Genomic DNA, 22,347 nt, shown 5'->3' with positions numbered 1-22,347 from the left:
GAAAGAAGAGCTGTGCTTGCATCTCAGACTTCCCTCCGCTGCTGGCAAGGAACGGACGCAGCTTCCCAGCAACCCTGCTTCTGGAATCCAAGGAGCTTGTCAGATCTGTCCGTGCCATACTTGATATGGACTGTAAGTTATCTTCTTCTTCCTCTTCCTCCTCCTCCTCCTCTTCTTCTTCCTTCTCCTCCTCCTCCTCCTCCTCTTCTTCTTCTTCTTCCTCCTCCTGCTCCCCCTCCTTGTAATTTATTAAACAAAGCAGAAGGAAAACCTTAGTTCTGGTAGTTTAATTGCATGAAATATATTTGTCTACAGTAATATCGAGAGCTACTCATTAAAAATACTAATATGCAGATTCTAGAAAAGAATATCTGTTTTATTTAAAGTGCTCAAGATCTTAAGATGACATCAAACTGAAGAGAGCTAATTAATGCATATCATTACTTCTGTTTTCTTCCAAAGTATCTTTGACATTTGAAAATAAATAGCAACAATACAAATTAAAAAAAATACTAATAATCACACTAGAAGTAGGAAGGGTAAACCAGGACTCAAAGAGGTTTTAAAAACATGCCACAGGTGTCATAACATTGAATGAGTTGAATGGGACCTGCTGGCACAGGGCTCTAAACCAGCATTTGAAATACTGAGGCAGACCAACTTCAACAAAAGATGCCCAAACAACAACATAGAAAGGACTGATGAGACATAGCCAGCCATGGTGCCTTATATCTAAAGGCTTTTAGGAGCATGAGGAGAGAGGAGTTCTGGGCTTTTCAGGCTAGACTGGACAACATAATGATCACTAACACGGACTAGGATAAGTATTGAGGACCTTTCTTATAAGACCAACCAAAGACAAACAAAATACAACAAACTATTGAAATAGTTAAGTAAAACCATGAAGGGAGGGGAAAAAAGGATTAGAAACAGAAACTACCAAGAACAGACTCTGTGGTAGTAAGCAGGGTGATTCATGAAAGTGCTATGGAGAAAGCAAACCAGCTCCCTGCTCTTCAGAGCTGCCAACTTAGGCCAAGACAGGAGCACTGTGTGGGAGCTGTGTAATCAGAACTAGGGACCTTTTCAAGTCAACACAAGAGAAGCAGACCAGTTTCTATGTAAGTCCCAGCACCCAGCCAGACTCCTCAGGGAGCACCCAGATGATCAGACATTCTACAGCTCCCTCATTCAGTCCCCCAGGCACTTCTGCCTCTTCATGAGAATTTCAACATTTAATAACTGTTTTCAACATACCGTTTGTTTCCCTGCAATGAAAATTTATACATGATTTTCCGAACTCCATTATTTATAAAAGTCAATGATAATATGTCCAAAGTATGAAATAGAGGAGGAAAAAAATGAATGTGGTTCATGAGAAAACAGTATCAATAGGTGAAGTCTTTAGCCCAAGACCACTAGACATTGTTACGTACACATAGAATCCTACCAAAGTGAGAGACACGAGTATAGATTAATATGTATAAGTTCACTGGCTCTATAACATGATTGTCTGAAATGGTGAACAGTTCCTGGCAAAGCTCTAGACACAGGAAAATGCAGTCTTTTATTGATTTACTCAGTGGTTCTGAGCCTGGGAAAGTTAAGTCATATTTAAACTAGGCAAACATATTAGGGTGTATAAAAACAAAATCATACTCCAGGATCAAATAACTTAAAATTTTTTAACATGAATGTCTTATAAGACATCTGAAAATCAGGAGACACAATAACTCTTTGTTGCTCAAGACTATCAAATGTATTTTCATTGTTAGACCAGAATGAGGTATGACATCCTTCCTATAAACATCAAAAGTGCACCCCAAACTCTTGCATTTCCACAGATGTCCTTGTGTGCACCACACTCAAACTAAGAACCAAATACTCGTCAGCCCAAAGTCACCAATAACAGTTCCCATGTGGACAGAGCTGCAGTAAAGAAATTTTAGATGAAGAAAAAATAGCCATCAAGTAAATGAAGACAGTATAATATTCAGAACATAAATACATGTTACAAATAAAATGAATTATTATACTTAAAGACATGATATCCATTATACAAGAAACAATGCTATTAATGAAACAAAATCTGAGGAAAGTTTTTGAAAGGGATATTAAATGTCTTTTCCTATTATGAATATAATACCTATTCAAAGAAGTTTTATAAAGATTAAATAAACTTTGTATAAAGCACTATTTATACTAGATTTCCTAGCCAAAAAAAAACCATGTTTTTAATTGAATTTTTTTTTAGTTTTGAGAGTCTATATTATGCAGTAAATATTTAGAAGTAATAATGATCATTTAACAGAGATGGTGGCTGAGGCCCAAAGAAGTTAAGTAAAGACTGAAGTCATTCTTTAAACACTACGTATCAGGATGAAAATTGGAAACCTTGATATACACATTACTTCGCTTCACCTTTGTGTCTGCTCTCTGAAGTATACTACTACACTACGGTGTTCTCCACTCTGGTGTGAAGACACGGGTTCACCAGCTTACCTCTATCACAACATCAATTAGTGTAAGGCAAAGGTTTATAAACAACTGTGACTTGCTCTAGAGTTTGTCCAACTTTTACACTACAGGCTGGGGATCCCAGTTAGCTGAGGGTTCCCGAGAGCTGACTCTTGCAGTGCTTCTCAACCTTCCTAATTCTAATTCAGTTCTTCCTGGTATGGTGACCCCACCATAGAATTATTTTGTTGCTATTTTATACGTGTAATTTTGCTACCGTTACGAATAGTAGTGTAAATATCTGATGTACAGGATATATTACTCCCAAAGGGGTCTTAATATACAGATTAAGAACCACTGCTATAGAGGCAATTATTGCTCTAACACCATATTATATATGCAAAGAATATGATAGCATTTTAAATTGGACTCACTTCTCAGCTCTGTACATAAAAAGTACAAAGAATAATAAAATGGAACTTTATACATAATACTAATGTTCGCATCAAGTGTCCTATTAACCATTATTGCTCCTTAAAAAATCACTCTGAAATTTGACAGCTAAGATATTTTACTATTCTGTCTTACAGTCCTGGTGAGTTGCTAGGTGTAGCTGAGCAGTTCTTACTTTGGGACTCTGATGTGGTGACAGGCAGATATCTCCTGACATTAGAGGCATCTGAGTCTACTAGGCTGGACATCCAAATGACAACTCAACTTGGGATGCTGACTAAAATACCTGTCTCTTTTGAACCTTCTTCTCCAGCATGGAGGCCTTAGGAAGCAGAACATGCATGGTGGCTCAAAGCTCCCACACAGATGCTTAAATGAGCAGAAGAGAAGGTGCATGCATCTGCTTCTGTGGCTCAGCCTCAGAAGCTGCCCAGCCTTACTTCCGCCATATTCTGTCCATCTGTACAGATTCCAGGGACGGGGCTCAGGCCCAGTGCTGGATGAAGAGGTACCATGATCATATTTTAAATGATCGTGTAGGCAGAAGTTAGTTTTGTGGTTATCTTTGAAGAATCTAATCTTCCACATTAGAATATATCAGATATAAGTAAGTTAGTCATAATGGCTGTGTAACATCCTCTGTGTCAGTTAATACGTGGCATTTAGCGGAACAGCGTGATGTCCTCGTGTCTGTCCCTTCCTTTAGCATCACTGCCTGCTGTTTGTGTTCCTTCAGCATTCCACTGTCCACCCACTAATCTCTCTAAGCAGGAACCGAAAGCATAAAGGCGGACACATGAATGACTGAATGGAAGGGTGGGTGATCAGAGGTTAGAAGCACAGAAAAATAGATGGCTAGGAAGGTAGGCATGCAGATGCTAGGGAGAGAGAGAAACAGAGACTTCTCTCCTAATTGTCAAAATATTAACTTGTGGCTATAAACCTGGCTGGTAAGTAGCATTGCTTGGCTTGATGAACTAACATTCACAAGCCCTTTGGTAACTTTTTACTTAACGGATACATTATTGAAGACTGGAAGCCATGCTTCTAAAATATTGTCTGTTCACTTTATATGATGTGTATATGTTTAAATTTTTATGTAACCTAATATGTTTTTTGAAATAAAGTTACATATCAAGAAAACATACAATAATTGACTACATAGGGGATTTTTCTGTCTTAGGAAGACATAGAGTATCTGTATGTCTTAGGAAGGGCTGAACTCAGTCACTTCTAATAAATATGTGTAGACTAGTATTCTGTGTATAAATATTTTTATGCTTGTGTGGAAACAGTAGAGGGAAACACCTGCATACACATAACCCAGTGGATATTGTCATTAATTTTAATTGCCTCACTCACATTAACCATTAGCTCTGTCAAACATGATTATTCAAAGACAGGATTTGAAATTCAGCAGAATCTCTTTGGAAGAGAACAGAAAACCAACACATGCACTTTTTGTCCTCTCCAAGATTCCATGTGCTTTGCTCTTTAAAACCAGCAGTTTTCTGTGCTGTCTAAAGCATAGCTGGTAATGTTGGCATGTTTTGTCAGTGCTTTTCGGCTTTCTAGGCCATACCTCTTTAACTTTAATGATTCAGAGAAACCTAGCTGCTTTGTTTTTTTCTGTAAGCAGTGTTTTTTTAGATGTATATAACAGGAAACAGAAAATGACTAGAGTGAAGTAGCTCAGTCAGCCAAAACCCCCAATCTCATTTCTTTTGCCTTAGCTGAGTGTTTCAAGTTATAATTTCAAATATTCACTTGGGCAGTGGTTTTCACTTTCATTTAATATAAATACATTCTAGGATGTTACACTAAAATTCTTCCTCGGAAACCTGTAGGATAAGTTTTCTTGGATCTTACATTTTTTTTTTTTTTTTTACATTATATTGTTGTTGTTGTTTAATCTTTTTTTAGTCGTTATCCCCCTCCCAGTCCACCATCCGAGACAGTTCCTTATCCCATTGCTCTGCCCCGCATCTCCAAGAGGATGTCCCCAGCCCCAACCCCTTGATACCTCTCCCCTCCCTTAGGCCTTAAGTTTCTTGAGGGATAGGTGCTTCTTCTCTCACTGAGGCCAGACCAGGGAGTTCTATGCTGTATATGTGTCGGGGGCCTCATATCAGCTAGTATATGCTGCCTGGTTGGTGGCTCAGTGTCTGAGAGATCTCAGGGGTCCAGTTTAATTGAGACTGCTGGTTTTCCTATGGGGTTGCCCTCCTCCTCAGCTTCTTCCAGCTTTTCCCTAAATCAACCCCAGGGGTCCCCAGCTTCTGTCTATTGATTGGGTGTAAGTATCTGCATCTGGCTCTTTCAGCTGTTTGTTGGACCTCTTGGAGGGCCACCATGCACATAGGCTCCTGTTTGTAAGCACACCAGAGCATCAGTAATAGTGTCAGGTCTTGGAGCCTCCCCTTGAGCTGGATCCCTATTTGGGCTTGTCACTGGACCTCCTTTCCCTCAGTCTCTTCTCCATTTTTGTCCCAGCAATTCTTTTAGACAGGAACAATTCTGGGTCAGTTTTTTACTGTGGGATGGCAACCCCATCCTTCCACTTGATACCCTGTGTTTCTACTGGAAGTGGACTCTACAAGTTCCCTCTCTGTAGTGTTGGGCATTTCATCTAAGGTCCCTCCCTCTGAGCCCTGACCATCTCTCACCTCCCAGGTCTCTGGTACATTCTAGAGGGTCCCCCCACCTCCTACTTCCTGATGTTGCCTGTTTCCATTCTTTCTGCTGGTCCTCAGGGCTTCAGTCCTGATTCTCATACCCCCAATACCTGATCATGTTCCCCTTTTCCCACCATGTCCCCTCTCCCACTCAGGTCTCTCCCTCCCTCTGCCCCTTGTGATTGCTTTCGTCTCCCTCCCAAGTGAGATTGAGGCATCCTCATTGGGGCCCTTCAGCTTGTTAACCTTCTTGAGTTCTGAGGATTGTATCCTGGGTATTCTGTACTTTTTTGGCTAATGTCCACTTATTAGTGAGAACATACCATGCATGTCCTTTTGTGTCTTAGTTACCTCACTCAGGATATTTTCTAGTTCCATCCATTTGCCTGCAAAACTCATGATGTCCTCGTTCTTAGTAGCTGAATAGTATTCCATTGTGTAAATGAACCACATTTTCTGTATCCAATCTTCCATTGTAAAAAGAAGCTGTTTTTTATTTTGCATGCATTTTTTAGACGTTTTCTGAAACCCTAGCTAGGATCCCATATGTAGCATCACTGTAAGCATTGCCCTCCCATCCTCATCAGAATGTGTGTCAGAATCTTTGTGAATCCATGAAGAGTTGTGCTCTATAGAGTCTCTGAGCTACCCTAGAGATGCTCCAGTGAGTACAGTAGCTATTCATCCACTTCCATGGGACAGATAACCCTCAGCACTGCTGCTTCATGTATAAATTGGAGGTTTCAATGGCATGCTTGTTAATGGCTGCATGGAGCTGGAGACCTTTCACGTCTGGGCAATGCTACTGCTGAGGTGTAACTGGGGTGACATGGTGATTAGGTACATTAAGTAATTTAAATTCCTTTCTGTCTGTTAAGTATTCTGTTGTTGTCTAGAGCGTTGTTCAACTTGGATACATTTGGATGGGGGGGGGGTAAATGAGGGCTCTTCTGAGTATGAAACATGTAATTATTGAATTTGTGTTAGAATGTAATCACCATGGAGAACTGCAGCAAAGTGTCTGTATCAGCACCTTTCAACTGTTATTGGTAACCACGGAGATTTTTGGTCCGTTCTGTTATGTTTAGCAAGACAGTAAAGAGGGAATACAGACATCCCAGTCAGGATTGGAACCCTGGAAATGCTTCTCTCAATCTCCATCACTATCTGCATGGCCAATAATATTGTGGTACCTTAGTGTAATCTTCATGTGAAGTAACTGCTGCTTCGTAGCAATAGTCTTTGTTTGGCTTAGAGATTGGCAAAATTATCATGAAACAAAGGCAAAAATTCTCAGTTCTTATTTAAAATCATTTTTAAAACATCTTGCCAGTTATCCCAAAGGAGATCTTTAATGAAATAAGAACTCATTGAGCTTCCAGTATATTAGTGTAAGGGCTGAAGAGATGGCTCAGCTGCTAAAGGTTGGCTCAGAAATAAAGAAGGAGAATCATTTAATTTTGCACCTTTAAGTTCTCATAGAAATGAAAAATAGGATATAAAAACAGGGAGAAGATTACAGAGGAATCCTCATCCCTTTTCAGGGTGAGGCAGATAGGACGTCATAGTGGGGAAGCAGGAAGGGCTAACCCACTACTTCCTCTGTTGAACAACAGTAAAAATTATGGGCAAACTGGGCCTGGCAGGAATGTGCTCCTGTGTTCCAGATTGAAAGCTAATGAGTAAAGTGCAGCACGGCTGAGGGTGAGAAATGGTTTGCACTCATCACTGGTGATGGGCATTGGCTTCATTGAAATCTGCAGACTTCCCCAGATTTTTTGTCAAGTAGAAGGCAAGTGGGTTCTGATTCTTGAGAAGCACAGACAGTGCTTTATATCACACATACATGGGAGTACACCAGCCTTAACATAGAAGGAGCTGGCACTGAGTGCATGTGACTTCACACAGTCACATCTAGTCCTAGCTCACTATTGATTACACATATATGCTGCTCTGTCACTCCTGCGTTCACAGTGCAAGCACACACAGCCAACCCCCAACCTAAGCTGGGCAACTCCAACAACCTGCTCAGCTATGTCGATGACCAAGAAGTCCCTGTATCCATTCAACAGTCAAAACCTGTAGAAGTATGTAACATGGTTACATATATATATATCATTCAAGCTCTTAGAAACAGATGCATATGAATATATGATTATTGAAAAACCCACTGCATTAAAGCAAGAAAACAAATATGTCAAGACTTAGGAGAGTTTAGAATTAAGATTATAGTTATGCTGAAACCTTTCCATTCTGCCCGTAGCTTAATTGGCACTTACAATTGAGAGTGCACTTTAAAAAGATTGAAGGAGAAGGTTGTCCCCATGCTAGTTATATCATAGCTGGGGTCTTAACCTTTGGTGTTTCACACAACTGAGATGCAGTTGGAGCTAAGCTTTTACACCCAGAGGACCTAAATGATGCTGTGCAAAGGAAACAAGGGGCATGAATCATTCCATAAGAATACACTTTCCTTCTCTTAAATTATTTATATATTAGTTACTTAAAAAAATTAGGAGCCATCTGGCCTGCATTAATTAAAGTTGAAAGTAAACAATCAACCACAGCTGTGTATGTAACTTGGCTCAGTATTCTTGAGAATACACACACACATACGCACACGCCCATGCACGTATACACAAGCTCTTTTAAAAGACCTTTTGAAAAAAATTAATGTTAAAAAATGTTTTTAATGATCACATATTTTAACTCACTAATCTCAACTATTGGTATTTTCACAAGGCGAGTAATAAAAGATGTATGTGTACATATTGATGACAGCAATATTAACTTAAATTTTATTCAACCAGCTGAAAATAAGGAGAAGCTTTCCCTTTGGAAGCACTGACCCTCTGGTTATAGATACTGGGCTCTGCAAGCATCCTGTGACAATTCTGCTGTTTCTATCATTAATCAGCAATCATTATCTCTCCTGGTTTAATTTACTTTCATTGCAAGTATGTGAGTGTCTTACTTGCATGTATATTTGTACGCAACATGTATGTCTGGTACCCACGGGCATGGAAGCATCTAGAACAGGAGTCACGTGTTGGTCAGCTGCTCTGATGGTACAGGGAACTGAACCTTTGTCACATCAGCATACATGTATACATATATATCATATACATGTGTATACAACTTAAAAATAGTTTTTAGATCTAGTTCTTAAACTCAGTAAATAGTGGAGAGTGATTTTGAATTTTTGATCATCCTGCTTCTACTTCCCAAGTATTGGAATTATAGGTGTGTGCCAGCATGCCTGGCTTTGTGTGGTGGGGAGAATCAAACCCAAGGCTTCAAACACGAGAAACAAGCACTGTACAATCAAACCACATTCCTACTTCTACATTATTAAAAAAGTATGTTCACAATCACTTTTTCATGAGGTAAACTTAAAAAAAGATAATTTAATCTTAGGAATTCCCCATGTCCCTTTCTTTAAACAGTGTAACCACTGGAGGGTATGGCTCAGGGGTAGAGAGCTTGATCAACATGCACGAGGGCCCATGTTTAATACTTGGTTGAACCCTTCCCTCTACCCCAATTATGTAGTATAACTTAGTTTTATAATTTTAATTTTGACTTATTGATGTTCTTAATGCATTCATAGAAAACATTTTAATTACTAATTTTTTTTAAATTAAAATATTCACTATTGAACAACCAGGAGTGAAGGAGTGCAATTGCTTTTTTTTCCAGGTGATGAATGGTGCTATCCTGCAGCAGGTGTTTGTGGTGGATTATGTTGTTCAGTCCCAAATGTGTGGAGACTGCCATAGAGTAGAAGCTAAGGATTTCTGGAAGGCTGTGATCCAAGTCAGGCAGAAGGTACTGAAAACACATGATGAGTGAATCCTGAATCTTGAATTTTATCACTGTCCATTTTCAATAGCCAATAAAATCTTCTCAGTTCCCTAAGTCCTTTATGCATAAGTGTTGTGGCCCGAGCTGCCCCACGTTGGGCGCCAAAAATGTTGCGATCACACGTTTGGGGGCCCCAAAATGTCCCGGGGCCGCTCTGTCAATGTTGGGATCTGCACTACCAAAAGCCTTGGGGGCTAAGTTGTTAGAGCTGGCACTTCCCTGAGCTGCTCTGGTCTGCCGGTCAGGGTTCAGCAAGAGAGTGAGTGAGGAATGGAGACCAGACAGACAGTGATTCAATCCCGTTTATTCTTCAGTCTCTCTTCTTTTCTCCAAGTCCCACGTCTTGAGTTCCTAGTCCCTAGTGTCTCCAAGTTCCAAGTTCCAAGTTTCCAGTTCCAAGTTCTAGTCTCAAGTCTCCAAGTGCCTAATACTTAATAATTTCTTCTGTCTGCCTCTCTCCTTTTATATGTCTCACTTCTAAGCCACACCTTTAAGTTACGCCTTTAAGTCATGCCCTTAGGTCTTGTCTCTAAATCTGATCTCTAAGTCACGTCCTTAAGTCACACACTTTTAAGTCTCACACACCCAAGGGAAAATCCTGGATATCTAAAACAAGATGTTATCAGAGTGTGCTCCGCTGTTGTAGGTTGTAATCCAGTCTTTTGTCAGGTTATATGGCTCAAGATGGCTGCAAGGATGATAGCCGCCTTCTGTCACTCCCCACACATAAGCAGAACATTCAGTTTTGGAAACACATTACTATTTTATGTTTTTGTTAATTTTAAAAGATTGTTTTGTTTAAAAATCAATGCTCTGTATCTGTAGATGATATATGTATTTATACTATATTTCTAAATGCTTTTTTGGCATGTAATTTATTCTATAATGTATGGATATTTAGACTCTGCACAAGAAAACTTTCTACTATCTGGAACAGTTGATTCTGAAATATGGAATGCATCAGAATACACTACGTATCAAGGAGATTCATGGTGAGTTCAAATGTAAAAGAATCAGTATCAAATTTTTCTTTCAGTTATTCAAAATTATCTTTCTCAGAAGCTGAAATGGTTATAAAAATTCTTTAAAGATATTCATACAAATGTGTGTATAAGAAGAAAGCAGTGTTAATTTTCTGTCTGCACTGTCCAGTGGTGGTGACTGTCCACACGTGGATAATATTTGAAGTATAGCTAGCTATTCTAACTCAGGGATTAAATTTTCTTCTGTTAGCTGGATAGTTCATATCTAGAACTGTCCCTTGTTTTCCCTACATCCCTTCTGCCCCTCTTCCTGATGTTCTTTTATCCCACTTCACTTATTAATAAGCGTTTGCCATTCTTTGTGCTTAGAATATAATGATATATTAATATTAATTCTTGCTCTCTTTGTTTCTGTCTTGCTACTTAAAGAATAAGCCAAGTGACTCCATTAATGTGTTATAAAATACTACAAGAAATTCATGAAAACCCTGTTTTGTATGGGGAAAATTGCTCTAATTAGAAGTACTGTTTCTTTGTATCTTATACTGAGAGTTATTTGTGATAAATAGAATTCAGTGTGAAGTCAGAAAATGGGGAGGGATGAATATAATGAAATGTCTGAATAGAATTTTAAAACTGTCTTTTGTTTGGTGTGTTTGATGGTGGTGGGAATTGGCACGTGGGCTTTGCATGACTGCCTCTGAGTGACACTGTAGGCCAGTAGCAGTCATTGTAGTGCAACATACTTACATATGTAGTTGATAGAGATGTCATCCATAGTTCTGAAATGAACAATTTAAAATACAAGTATCCTGAAGCAAACGCAAGGCTCCTGCTAACAATAGGTTTTGGATACTGTTTGTTATTGTTAGTCGAGTTGTTTTCCTAAGTCACTTTTTAAAATACAGATTTACTGGTGGTGACTGTGAGAAAATGGCCAAATCCCTTAAATGAGAAAACAGTTATGTGAGAAACTTGATCTATGCCTCTAGGTTGAGTGTATTACTGGTAGGCATAGGGTTGTCTCCATCATGAGACAGTTTAATGATATCTTGTGTATTAGTTTATTTATTGGCTAATTTCTAGGCAAAAGTGTGTGGATACAGAAACTCAAAGCTGGGTGTGGTTTTGCATGCCTGTAGTTTTGGCACTTGGGAGTTGGAGGCAGGAGGAGCAAGCATTTGAAGCATCCTCTATATAAGCCTGTCTGGGCAACAGGAGAGTGTTTTTTAAAAGAAAAAAAGGAGGCACGAGGCAGGGAACACATTTGTATTCTAGTTAAGGACCATGGGAGAAATTATTCCCACAGAATGCTTTGTTGTCAAAAGACTGCATACATTTTTTTAAATTACTGTCAAACCCCAGTGCTGCAGGTATAACAACCCTTCTTTCAACTAAAGTCTGTTTTCTTTACTAATTTTACTACTTTTTGACTTAAGTGAGTATTCTCCTTAGCTTGTATATTTGTAACGCAAACAAAAATAATAATTGGAGCTGGAGAGATGACTCAGCAGCTAAGAGCTGGTTGTTTTTTAGAGGACTGGAGTTTGGCTCCAAGCACCTATTTTCAGTGGTTCAAAATCTACCTGTAATTCTAGCTCCAGAGAGTCTAATGCTTTCTTTGCATAAATACAAACACACACACACACACACACACACACACACACTCACTAATAGAAACAAAGAATGTATTTAAGAATTTAAAAATTCAAAGCATGTGTAAATAAAGAGCCCCTCCCCTACTTTATCTTTATCTACCTGCCATCTAAAAATAATGTATTTCCTTAAAACAAAATACATCTTGAAAGTTCTAAGTAGTTGTTCTCATGTAGTGTTCCATGGCTTTGATTTAATTTTAACACATTTGGAAAACATTTACCAACAATGCATATAGTTCCATTTAATTATTTAATTGCTGTCTGATAGTCTTTAGTCATTGGATATATAAATTGATATCTTTATTAATGGATTTATAGTTAGTTTTTACCAAGAATAGCACTGAATAATTATTGATATATTCGTCTTTGTGTATGTGTAGTAATTTTTCTAAGGAAGTGATTTAATTCTTGGGAATTGATTGAAGGAATTAGAATTACTGCACAAGAGAATACAAATATAAATTTTGATATCCTACAAAGTGCTACTGCACTTTCTCAGCACTGGTAAGGTTTTAGTTGTCCAGACACTTGCTGGTAGTGGTTAAGAACTGTGTTGGCCTTTTAAAATTTTGGACAAGATAATGGTGGATTGTTTTAATCTCTACCTCTTGGTTAGTAATGAGGGCTAATAGTCTTCTTATGCATCTTAATCTTTTTGTTTCTAATGTGAGTCATCTGTTGTCATCTATTTTGCCTAGTTTTCTATGTGTTTTTAGGATGTTGGTTACCTTCCAGCTACAAATATATAGTATTTGTTGAAGTTTCCTTTTCTTTTCCTTTTCTCTTATTTTTTAAATTTTTAAAATAATTTTTGTGCAATATATTTTATTCATATTCTGTCTCTCAACTCTTCCCAGATACTGCCCTCCAACTTGATGCTCTTTCTCTCAGAAAAACAGCAAAACAAAGGCTCACTAGCACTGCACTCCATACCCTCTCAAAGTACATAAAAACATGTAGACCTATATGTGTTGAAAAACAGGGTTTCTGCAGCCCAAGGCTATCCTGCACTCTCAGTGCTCCTGCTTCATTCTTAGTCCTGGGACTTTGTGTGTGAGCAGTTGTTGAGGTTTCTAATTGACATATGCTGACATGTATAATAAATGTGTTTATGTAATCTGTCCAGTTTTGTTATCAGTTAACTGGAGAAAGTTACAAAGTTTGCCTTTTTTTCTTCAGTGTTTTATTAACTGTGCTTTTGAAGAACCCATTAAGCCATTTTGTTAGGCATCTCCCAGGCATAAGTCATTTCATTTCTCTTTAAGACATTGATCTCTTTCAGATAGTTCTCTTGAATAATTTTTCATTACATTTATTTATGTATGTAATTTTGTTTGTTTGGCCATATGTCACATTGTGGAATTAGGTAACACCTGTCATCTTTAGGCATCTTTTGACCTCTGTCTTTGAGGCTATACTTAAAGGCAGAGGTGCTGAGTTATATGGAAAATTTATGTTGTTGATTATGTTTGAGAAACTGCCATAGTATATTTTCAAATGGCTGTAGTCTTTTTACATTCCTGACAGAAGTGTTGAAAGGTCCCAGATTCTGTACTTTAGTTGCTTACCATCCTTGTTTATAGACATTGTAGAGAGAAGTCTGTAATGGAATCTTCCTGTGGCTTTTCCACTGCACTAAGGACTAATGATATGAGGCATATTCTCCATATAAATGTATTGCTTGTATGATTGCTGTTGTTTTCTCCTAGACTGTCTCCTCCTTTTCTAAATGTTGTTACTTTATATTGCAAACATTTATTTCTTGTTTTCTTTTAAATGTATTTTCTATATGTATGAATGTCTTGCCTGCATGTATGTAAATACATTGTGTGTGCAGTGCCCACAAAGGCCAGAAGAAGACATTAGATACCCCTGGAATTAGAGTCACAAAGGGTTGTGAGCTGCTATGTTGGTCTAGGAACTGAATTCAGGTCCTCTGCAAGAGGCTCTAAAACTGCTTAGACATCTCTCCAGCCCCAATGTGTTTCAAGTTTGATGAGGTTTAGCTGCTGAGTGATAAAAAGCTTTCCTGAGAGTGTGGGAGATGCAACCCCATACATCTACTAACCCCAGATAGGAATTCTACTACAGACCAAAAGTTACATACACCTCCAAAGTCCAACTTGAAGAACCATTTTATTTTATTGAGGTTACTTACGGGAGTAGAAATAACTCAAGGTTAGCTATATCACCAAAGCTTACCTCAGCATGTGTGATAGCTGACAAAGTTGGGAACCAGGAATATACTGTACACACAGGTTGAAGAGTGTTCTAAGTGACTCATTTGGTCTAAACCTCTTCTAGGCAGTTAAGGGTACAAAAATATCCTATTTTTCAGGTGCTTTACAATTTTAACTCATAGGTCTTAACTCTTGAATTGGTGTGAAGTGCCTAAATTCATCTTTTTTTCTGGGGATTGCAGAACTATTTTTCTCTGTTAAAAAATGCCAATAATAGTTAAGTTCTGTTGATTAAATGTAATAGCCTATTTCTGCAATCTGAAGTTTGCATGAATTTACACTTTTATGCTAGTCTTATGCTGTCTTAATTTTGTGTCCTGTGCATTTGTTTATTTTTCTTTGTATTGTTATACCTTTTATGGATAAATGGAGTTCTTATTTAGGTATCTCATAAGTACTTCTTAGCGGTCGATTTGCATTTGGCTGTTCCTTTGTTGATAGTGTTGAATGATACTGCACTGGGATAGGTACTGCTCTCCAACTGCTGTCCAGTGACTACTATGTTCAGTCTCAGTATGTAATTTTTTTTCATACATATCAACTAGGTGAATATTTGTCATTTTCTTGACAGATTATTTATTACATAAACTATTCTTTTCCTTTTCTCTCTTGGCCTTGAATTTTGTTCTTGTGAATTAGTATGAATCTTGTTTTTATTTGTTAACATTTATTTTATCTGGTTTTGTCTGCCTTTTTGCCAAACAAGTCTTAATTGATATTCCTAAACTATTTTGGTTATGATATTCCTAAACTATTTTTTGTGATGTGGTCATATGGAGAAAAACCTTGTTTTGCATAACTTTTTATTATTTGTTTTAGATGGTCTGGATTTTTATTATTCTTCAAAACAACATGCTCAGAAGATGGTGGAGTTTCTTCAGGGTACAGTTCCCTGTAGGTATGTTGTGAACCTAAATTTGTAAGTCCAAGGATATGGGAACAGGAGATGTAAAGGTCATATCTGTTCTTCAGGCTTAGATAATAGACATTGTTACAATTAAAATTTTAGTATGCATAGTTAAACAATCATGAAGCATTGAGTTATCCATTTTATATCAGCCAAAGAGTGCTGCTGAATCTTTTGGTAGCTCAACCTAACTCCATAGTAATAGGCACTGTACTGCTGAACCATAGAGATGAGTAGAAGAGCTAGGCCTCAAAATGGGAGAAATATTTGTAAGTTGAGTTTATGTTAAAAGAGTTTATATATTGAAAGATAAGATTATCAGGAACAAAGACCCAGGAGGTGCATTAGTGTGGCTTAGAGTATAATCATTTTGAAGAAGGTTTCCAATATGGATAAAATTCAGCTTTGGCCTGTGTACTAGTTTCATGACTGTTGCTGTGATTAAAAACAGCCTGACAGAAAGCTGCTTAGAGGAGGTAAGGGTTTGTTTTGTTAGGCTTACAGTTGTTACAGTCTACCATCATGGAGTAATCAAATCAGCGAGTCACATCATATCCAAGGGCAGAGATTAATTAATGTTTACATGCCCGCTCACCTGCCTGCTTGTTTATGCTCAGCTAGATTTCTCTACTTTAAACAGTTTGGGGCTGGGTCTTCTCCCATCAATTTACTTAAGATGTTTTTCTACAGATATGTTCATACAATCCTTTTCTGGACTGTAGAAGGTCCTTCTCAGGTGATATCAAGGTTATATCAAGGTTATAACCTTGATATAATGATATAACCTTGATATCAATGATATCTAGGTTATATCAAGTTGACAATTAAAGCTAACCGCACCACTAGGAAGCTGTTTGAAGGCATTGAACTTTGATTGGCTAAAACCAAGTTTATATAAGTCCAGACCTGTCCCTTTTTATTGATAAAATTTTTTTCTTAATAGGTACAAAGCATCACAAAGATTGATCTCCCAGGATATTCATAGTAACACATACAATTACAAGAGTACTTTTTCTGTGGAAATTGTTCCAATATGCAAGGTACTTTTTTTTTTCATGTAATTAATCCTTATTTATAAGAGAATAAGTAATTTATTGCTCTTGGTTTTCTATTGGCTGGCTAAACATTAAGAATAACTTCTTTGAATGATTTCTGACATTCTCAAAGTAACTTTGCTAAAAAGATTCAAAATATGCGTTTATAACTATGAATTGGAATGCGCTTTATTTTGGTGTATTATGATGAGAAGATTGGGTTGGTGAGATGGGTCAGCCTTCATCAAGTACTTGGCACGCTAACCTGACAACTTCAGTTGGACTCCTGGAACCCATGTAAGAGGAGGAGAGAAGCAACTCTGTAATGTTCTCCTCTGACCAATATGCACACGTGCATGAACATTCATTTACACACACACACACACACACACACACACACACACACAGAGAGAGAGAGAGAGAGAGAGAGAGAGAGAAAAGAGAGAGAGAGACTGAGAGAGACTTTCAAAGGCCAGCTTTGACACCACAGGTAAACTGAGTCTGACAGTGAGTTGTGGCATTGGTGACTAGGGTCAGTACTGAAAGCAGCTGACAGGTTGGTCCTGATAGCAACTGACCAGGGGAGGAAGGGGCTGCTGCCTATGGCAGCCAGCATTTAGAGAAAAAGAAAAGGGAAATTTTACACATACAGAGTGTTTGAATGGCAGGCTCCATTGTTTTAGTTTTTCTCTTAACCCTTTCATACCCCTTAACACAAAATTTCTTTATGTAAGAAAATTACCTTATAGCCACAAGTTACACATTTTTAAAGACAATCACTACAAAAACGTTCTTAAAAATCAGAAAATCAGATTTAAAATTGTCACACGAGAGGAAATTACAACAGGATTGTTGAGTATGTATTTTTTGGAAACTTATATCTAAACAATTCTATCTATCATTCTACAAGCTCATTGTAATTCCAAAAGCAATAATTCTTTTGTTATAGATTAACAAAGTTTAAGCAGGCCAAAGTTTCTATCTATGCTAACGAACAGGTCACCTATTTTTGACATTCTTGATCAGCTAGACTGGCTAATCATCTGTTCTCTGTTCTTAAACTCATAATAGAATTGTTTATTCTTTATTCATAACCTTTCTGTTTCATGGTGTACTCCTAAAACCACATCCATAGATCACAAGACCAAGGAACTCAGACTCAACCTAGGGTCAATGCTTTCTTTGATATTAACTTGTCCCAAGCCTCTTTTTCTTGCTACTACAATTATGTGCTTGTAGTGCATGAAGGCTCACTGTACTCCTTTCTCTAACTCATGCAGCTCTTGCCGTTCTGTGAGGAAGGAGCACATTTTGTTGTTGATTCTGACTTTATAAACTTTCTATCAACTATCCTAACTTGCCAAGATTATTTATATTAAGCTTAACTTCCTAAAATTACTTAAATCAGGAATTCTATATAATCATTAATTCATCTAAACAGTATTATCTCAAGAATTTTGATCCTCATGTTGTTCTGCAGGGTACTTGTCCAACAGAGTGGGCTATTTCCCAGGAAGTAATCACACCAGGCTACAGGCAGTGAGAATCTCCCAGTGTCCATTCACACCAAGCCAAATAAATGAGGAGTGTGGCAATAACAAACATGAGAATCATATCAGTAGCAAGAAGCAGTCCTGGGATGAAGTCTCTAGGGCCATACCTTTCCAGAGTGCACCGTTATAGCCTAGCAAGTGTTTCCAGGGAGCTCGCTTGCCTACTGTAGCACTTCTTACATGGTGTCTGCCAACACACACACACACACACACACACACACACACACACACACACACACACACTTTGGAATCTGTGTGGGTAAGAGTTTTGTATATGTACGTGATGTATGCATGGATGTGGATGATAATATTAAAACAAATGACCTAGCTGTTCTAGCCAAAAGTAGTTATCTGAGTTCCACTTTTTGCCAGTCCTCATTTAAAAACAGTAGAAGCCTGGATAATAAATTTAGGTATGACAGCATATTTAGGCCTGTATATTATTAAGTACAATGAAAGGAGATATAGTATTGTGGCATGTGTAGGTAATTAAGAGTCCCTGTAGATGCTAAACTCCAGGGATGTACAAATTCCTCATAAAATTGTGCAGTATATGTTACTTATAGAATACTTAAACCTAATATATAGCATAGCATATGTTATATATGCTATGTAAATGGTTATTAGTTAATCTGTATTTTTAAGGGAAACAAAAGGACTTTACCTGTTTAGTACAGATGCAGTGCTTAATAAAAACAAAATTGATCCACAGTTGGGTGAATTAGTGGGTATGGAACACATGGATATGGAAAGCTGATTTTATATATATATATATATATATATTTTTTTTTTTTTGGGGAGCTCTGGGTTTAAAACCAAAAGTTGGAGTAGGTGTTCATATATAGTCCACCTCAGTGGAAAAGCCTTGAATGTGCACAAATACAGCTTTATGACGAAGATCATTTTTTCTTTAAATTTATTTTCTGTTGTTAAGGTCTCATTCTTAAATATTTGATGGATTGCAACTCAGAGATTCTCTGGCTTTGCCTCCCAAGTATGGGATTAGAGGTGTATACCATTATGCTCAGCTACTTGTATCTTTTAATAGAGTTAAGAAACATACAAGTAACCTTGTTGGACTATGAAGTATTTTTTATTGAAAATTCTACATGTAGATGTGACTTTTTCAGTCATTAAATCTTTGATCTTTAATTACACACTCATTTAGCTATTTTAAGAGAAACATGTTTTTCATTGAAATTTGGTTTTGTGAGGATCAAAAGAAAAGTCAGTCACAAGGAACGTTGATTAGAATACATACTATATTAACATACAGAATGACAAGTATTCATGGTACAATTAAATTGAAATGAATTTAACAAACACATGGATGTGGAAGGCTGATTATAAAACAGATTCTTAAAAACATTTCAGGTAAGACAAATAGGCCCATCTTAAGAATGTGAAAGTGTGTAGAGAAACCATAAAGTTCTTAATCTACAGGTCATTTGTTGGCCCAAGAATGAAATATAATGTTGTGGAGCTAAGCATGGTAGTAGCATCCTGTAGGCTGAATCATGAGGCTTGGTAATTCTACATACATTCAGACAGACAGACAGACAGACAGACAGTTTGGTTGCGCAAGAATGGTTTTATCAGGTTTATTAATGAGTGTTTATCAGAGGTTGCTAATTTAGAATTATCCTTAATTTTAGATGTTATTTCTTTTTGCTTAGGATAATGTTGTCTGTTTATCACCAAAACTCGCACAGAGCCTTGGAAATATGAGCCAGATATGTATTTGTATTCGAGTAACTAGTGCCATCCATCTCATAGACCCAAACACCCTACAAGGTAAGGTTTGGAACTAAATTTAGCTTTGGAACAAAATTTTGACAATTTTGGCTTTATGATAAACAGTAATCACTCTAGGCATTTATGTTGTTTAGTGTCCACCCTCTTTTTTTTTTTTTTTTTTTTTTTTTTAATGGAGACAGGGTATCATGTAGCCTAGGCTGCCCTTGAACTATCTATATATTCAAGGATGATCTTCAGTTCCTGACTGTCTTCCCTCTATCTCCCCAGAACTGGGATCACAGGTACGCCATGATACCCAGTTACATAGTACTGGAAATTGAGCCCAAGGCCTGGTGGTTACTAGGCATGCATTTTCTAAATAAGCTGCACGTCCAGTTGCAAATGTCATTCTTGATAATAATATTTTGGAAGACTAATAGGTAAAGTTTAGTACTTTAAAAATATTAGAATTATAAAGCATATTCTTTCTCGTTTAAAGAAACAATTTTGTGAACTTTTAGATATTTCATACTTTTGTTCCTTTCATTTTTATGAAAAATTTCAACTTCATTCAATTTTTGTCACTACGTCTTTTGCCAAATGTTTGTGTGCCTGTGCACAAGCATTGAACCCAGAGCCCTGTACCTGTTAGGCAGGGATTCTGTTGTTAAACTATATGTCTAGCCTGCAAGTTTTAGTTTTTAAACAGCTATTTTAAATTCGGGGACATTTGAGCTGTGACTCATTGGGATACGTAGTTTAAATTAGAATTTTAACCTTTTATCATTATTATGGGTCATTTTTAGGATATCTTTATATAAATTTTTTCAGAAAGGAAGCCTGCGTAGTGATAGTTTTGGCATTGTTTTCCTTCATCTTTTTCTTGTTTCTTATCAATTTTCTGTTATTTTGCTATTTTTCAGAAACTCATTGATTATATCATCAGCTAAGGTCTATTTGCAGTAATAATAACTATCTGCAGAATGCTGAAAAGGGCATTCTTTTTTTTTTTTTTATTTACACTTCAGATGCCATCCCCTTTCCCCTTTCCTCACCCCCCCCCCTTAGAAAACCCCTATCCCATGCCCCTTTTCCTTTTTGCATTTATACATTTTTTAAAAAAATGTTAATCATAGGCTTTATAAGTTTGGTATTGTTCAGTCAGAGGTGTAGCCCACTACCCAACCTAGATATAACAACTATCTTTGAAAAGGGCATTCTTATCTGTTAGACAAAAGTAGGCTCTGTGTCTTACAACCCAGAGTGACTAATAACTTTCTGCCATAAAATTCCAGCAAATGAAATCACCATAAAACAGATTGAGTGTCACAGGGCATTCAGATTATAGGGACAAAATAAGATGTAAATTTTTTTGACACCTGGCATTTCCCTTGTGCCATGGGAGGTTTGGAGCTCATGTGTGGAGATCAGTGATGACTTAGAGTGACTTTAGTTCTTGTCCAGTTACTTCCTGCTTGTTATCTAAATCTAATGTTAACACATTAGATGACTTGGAAATTTGTCAGTTATCTTATTCTGAGTGTTCTCCTTATTTTAGTTGCAGATATTGATGGAAACACTTTCTGGAGTCATCCTTTCAATAGTTTATGCCATCCTAAGCAGCTCGAAGAGTTTATTGTCATAGAATGCAGCATAGTCAGAGATCTGAAGCGGAGTGCGGGGGCTGGGGTGATATCAAAAAAGGTAAGCAGCATCCATCGATCTATCCTCTTTTACTCATTTTGTGGCAATATCATTTCAGTTCTTTTAAAAACATTTTTGGCTTTTAATTGTTGGTAATTATAAAATGTGGAGACCAGCTACAGTAAAACACCCATGAAGTTAGTGAGGGGCCAGAAGAGATCACTCAGCAGGTAAAAGTGACATCTGATGACCTGAATCGAATCCCTGGGATCCACATTACAAAGTTTTCCTCTGACCTCCAGATGTGTGCTGTGTAATATGGCATGTGCCAACGTCCCCTGTCATACACACACACACACACACAAAGAAATATAATTTTTCTAAAATGGAGCCATCGTAGCAGGGTGTGGTAGTGCATCCTGTTAACCTCAGTACTCAGGAGGTAGAGGCATTTGGTGCTCTGAGTTTTGAGGCCGGCCTGGTCTACATGTCTAATACCAGACTGACACCCTGTCTCACAAAAAATTAAAATAAAATTATAATGGACTCATTGTGGTAAGGTTGCTGGACTACAGTCTAATAAGTTAATTTTTTTCTTTTTGTATTGGGAAAAGGCCTTTTTCTTTTTCTTTTTTTAATTAAAAAGAAAAAGTCATGTTTCCCCTTCATTTTGTTAGAGGAGAACCAAGTGGACAATCTCTTGACTTTCAGATCATTACTAAATATGAAATCATCCATAGATATTTATTTGTACATCATAGAGACCCTTTTGAGTTAATCAGATTATCACTATGAGAACTACATTTGGTCTAGGAATAGGTGCCTTTTTTTTGTCTTAGAAGGTTTAAGGTTGGTTCAGACTAGTATCTAGGTAGGGAGCACACATTAAATTTATATGAATATTATAATTCTTAAATCTTCAGTAATAATGCCTTCCTGTCTTGTTATGATACTAACTTGTTAACTTGAAAGTGCCCATATTTTGTAGAATTTGCTACCTTCTGGATCTCTATTACTGTTAGTTTATAATGCCATTTGACTTCATTTATTGTATTTTCTCTTGATTAAAAGGGCATCTACATTTTGGTAAACTAAAATATGTTATGGAGAGTGTTTAAGATGATGAGTAAGTTTTTAATTTT

At 37.3% G+C, this 22,347-nt stretch overlaps 1 protein-coding gene across 1 annotated transcript; it reads left to right on the top strand.

Moving 5' to 3' along the window:
- The first annotated feature begins 9,287 nt into the window (after positions 1-9,287).
- On the top strand, positions 9,288-22,231 carry LOC117701661 (60S ribosomal export protein NMD3-like). Its single transcript, XM_034493210.2, has 6 exons — positions 9,288-9,413; positions 10,351-10,441; positions 15,150-15,228; positions 16,181-16,277; positions 19,501-19,618; positions 21,120-22,231. Exons 1-6 carry the CDS (start codon positions 9,288-9,290, stop codon positions 21,359-21,361), a joined length of 753 nt encoding a protein of 250 aa, XP_034349101.2. The 3' UTR covers positions 21,362-22,231.
- The last annotated feature ends 116 nt before the right edge of the window (positions 22,232-22,347 follow it).

The sequence above is a fragment of the Arvicanthis niloticus genome, unplaced genomic scaffold, assembly GCF_011762505.2.
Source record: "Arvicanthis niloticus isolate mArvNil1 unplaced genomic scaffold, mArvNil1.pat.X pat_scaffold_1693_arrow_ctg1, whole genome shotgun sequence".
NCBI classification, from domain to species: domain Eukaryota; kingdom Metazoa; phylum Chordata; class Mammalia; order Rodentia; family Muridae; genus Arvicanthis; species Arvicanthis niloticus.
The sequence above is the reverse complement of the archived record's forward strand: the minus strand, read 5'-3'. Positions and strand labels throughout refer to the sequence as shown.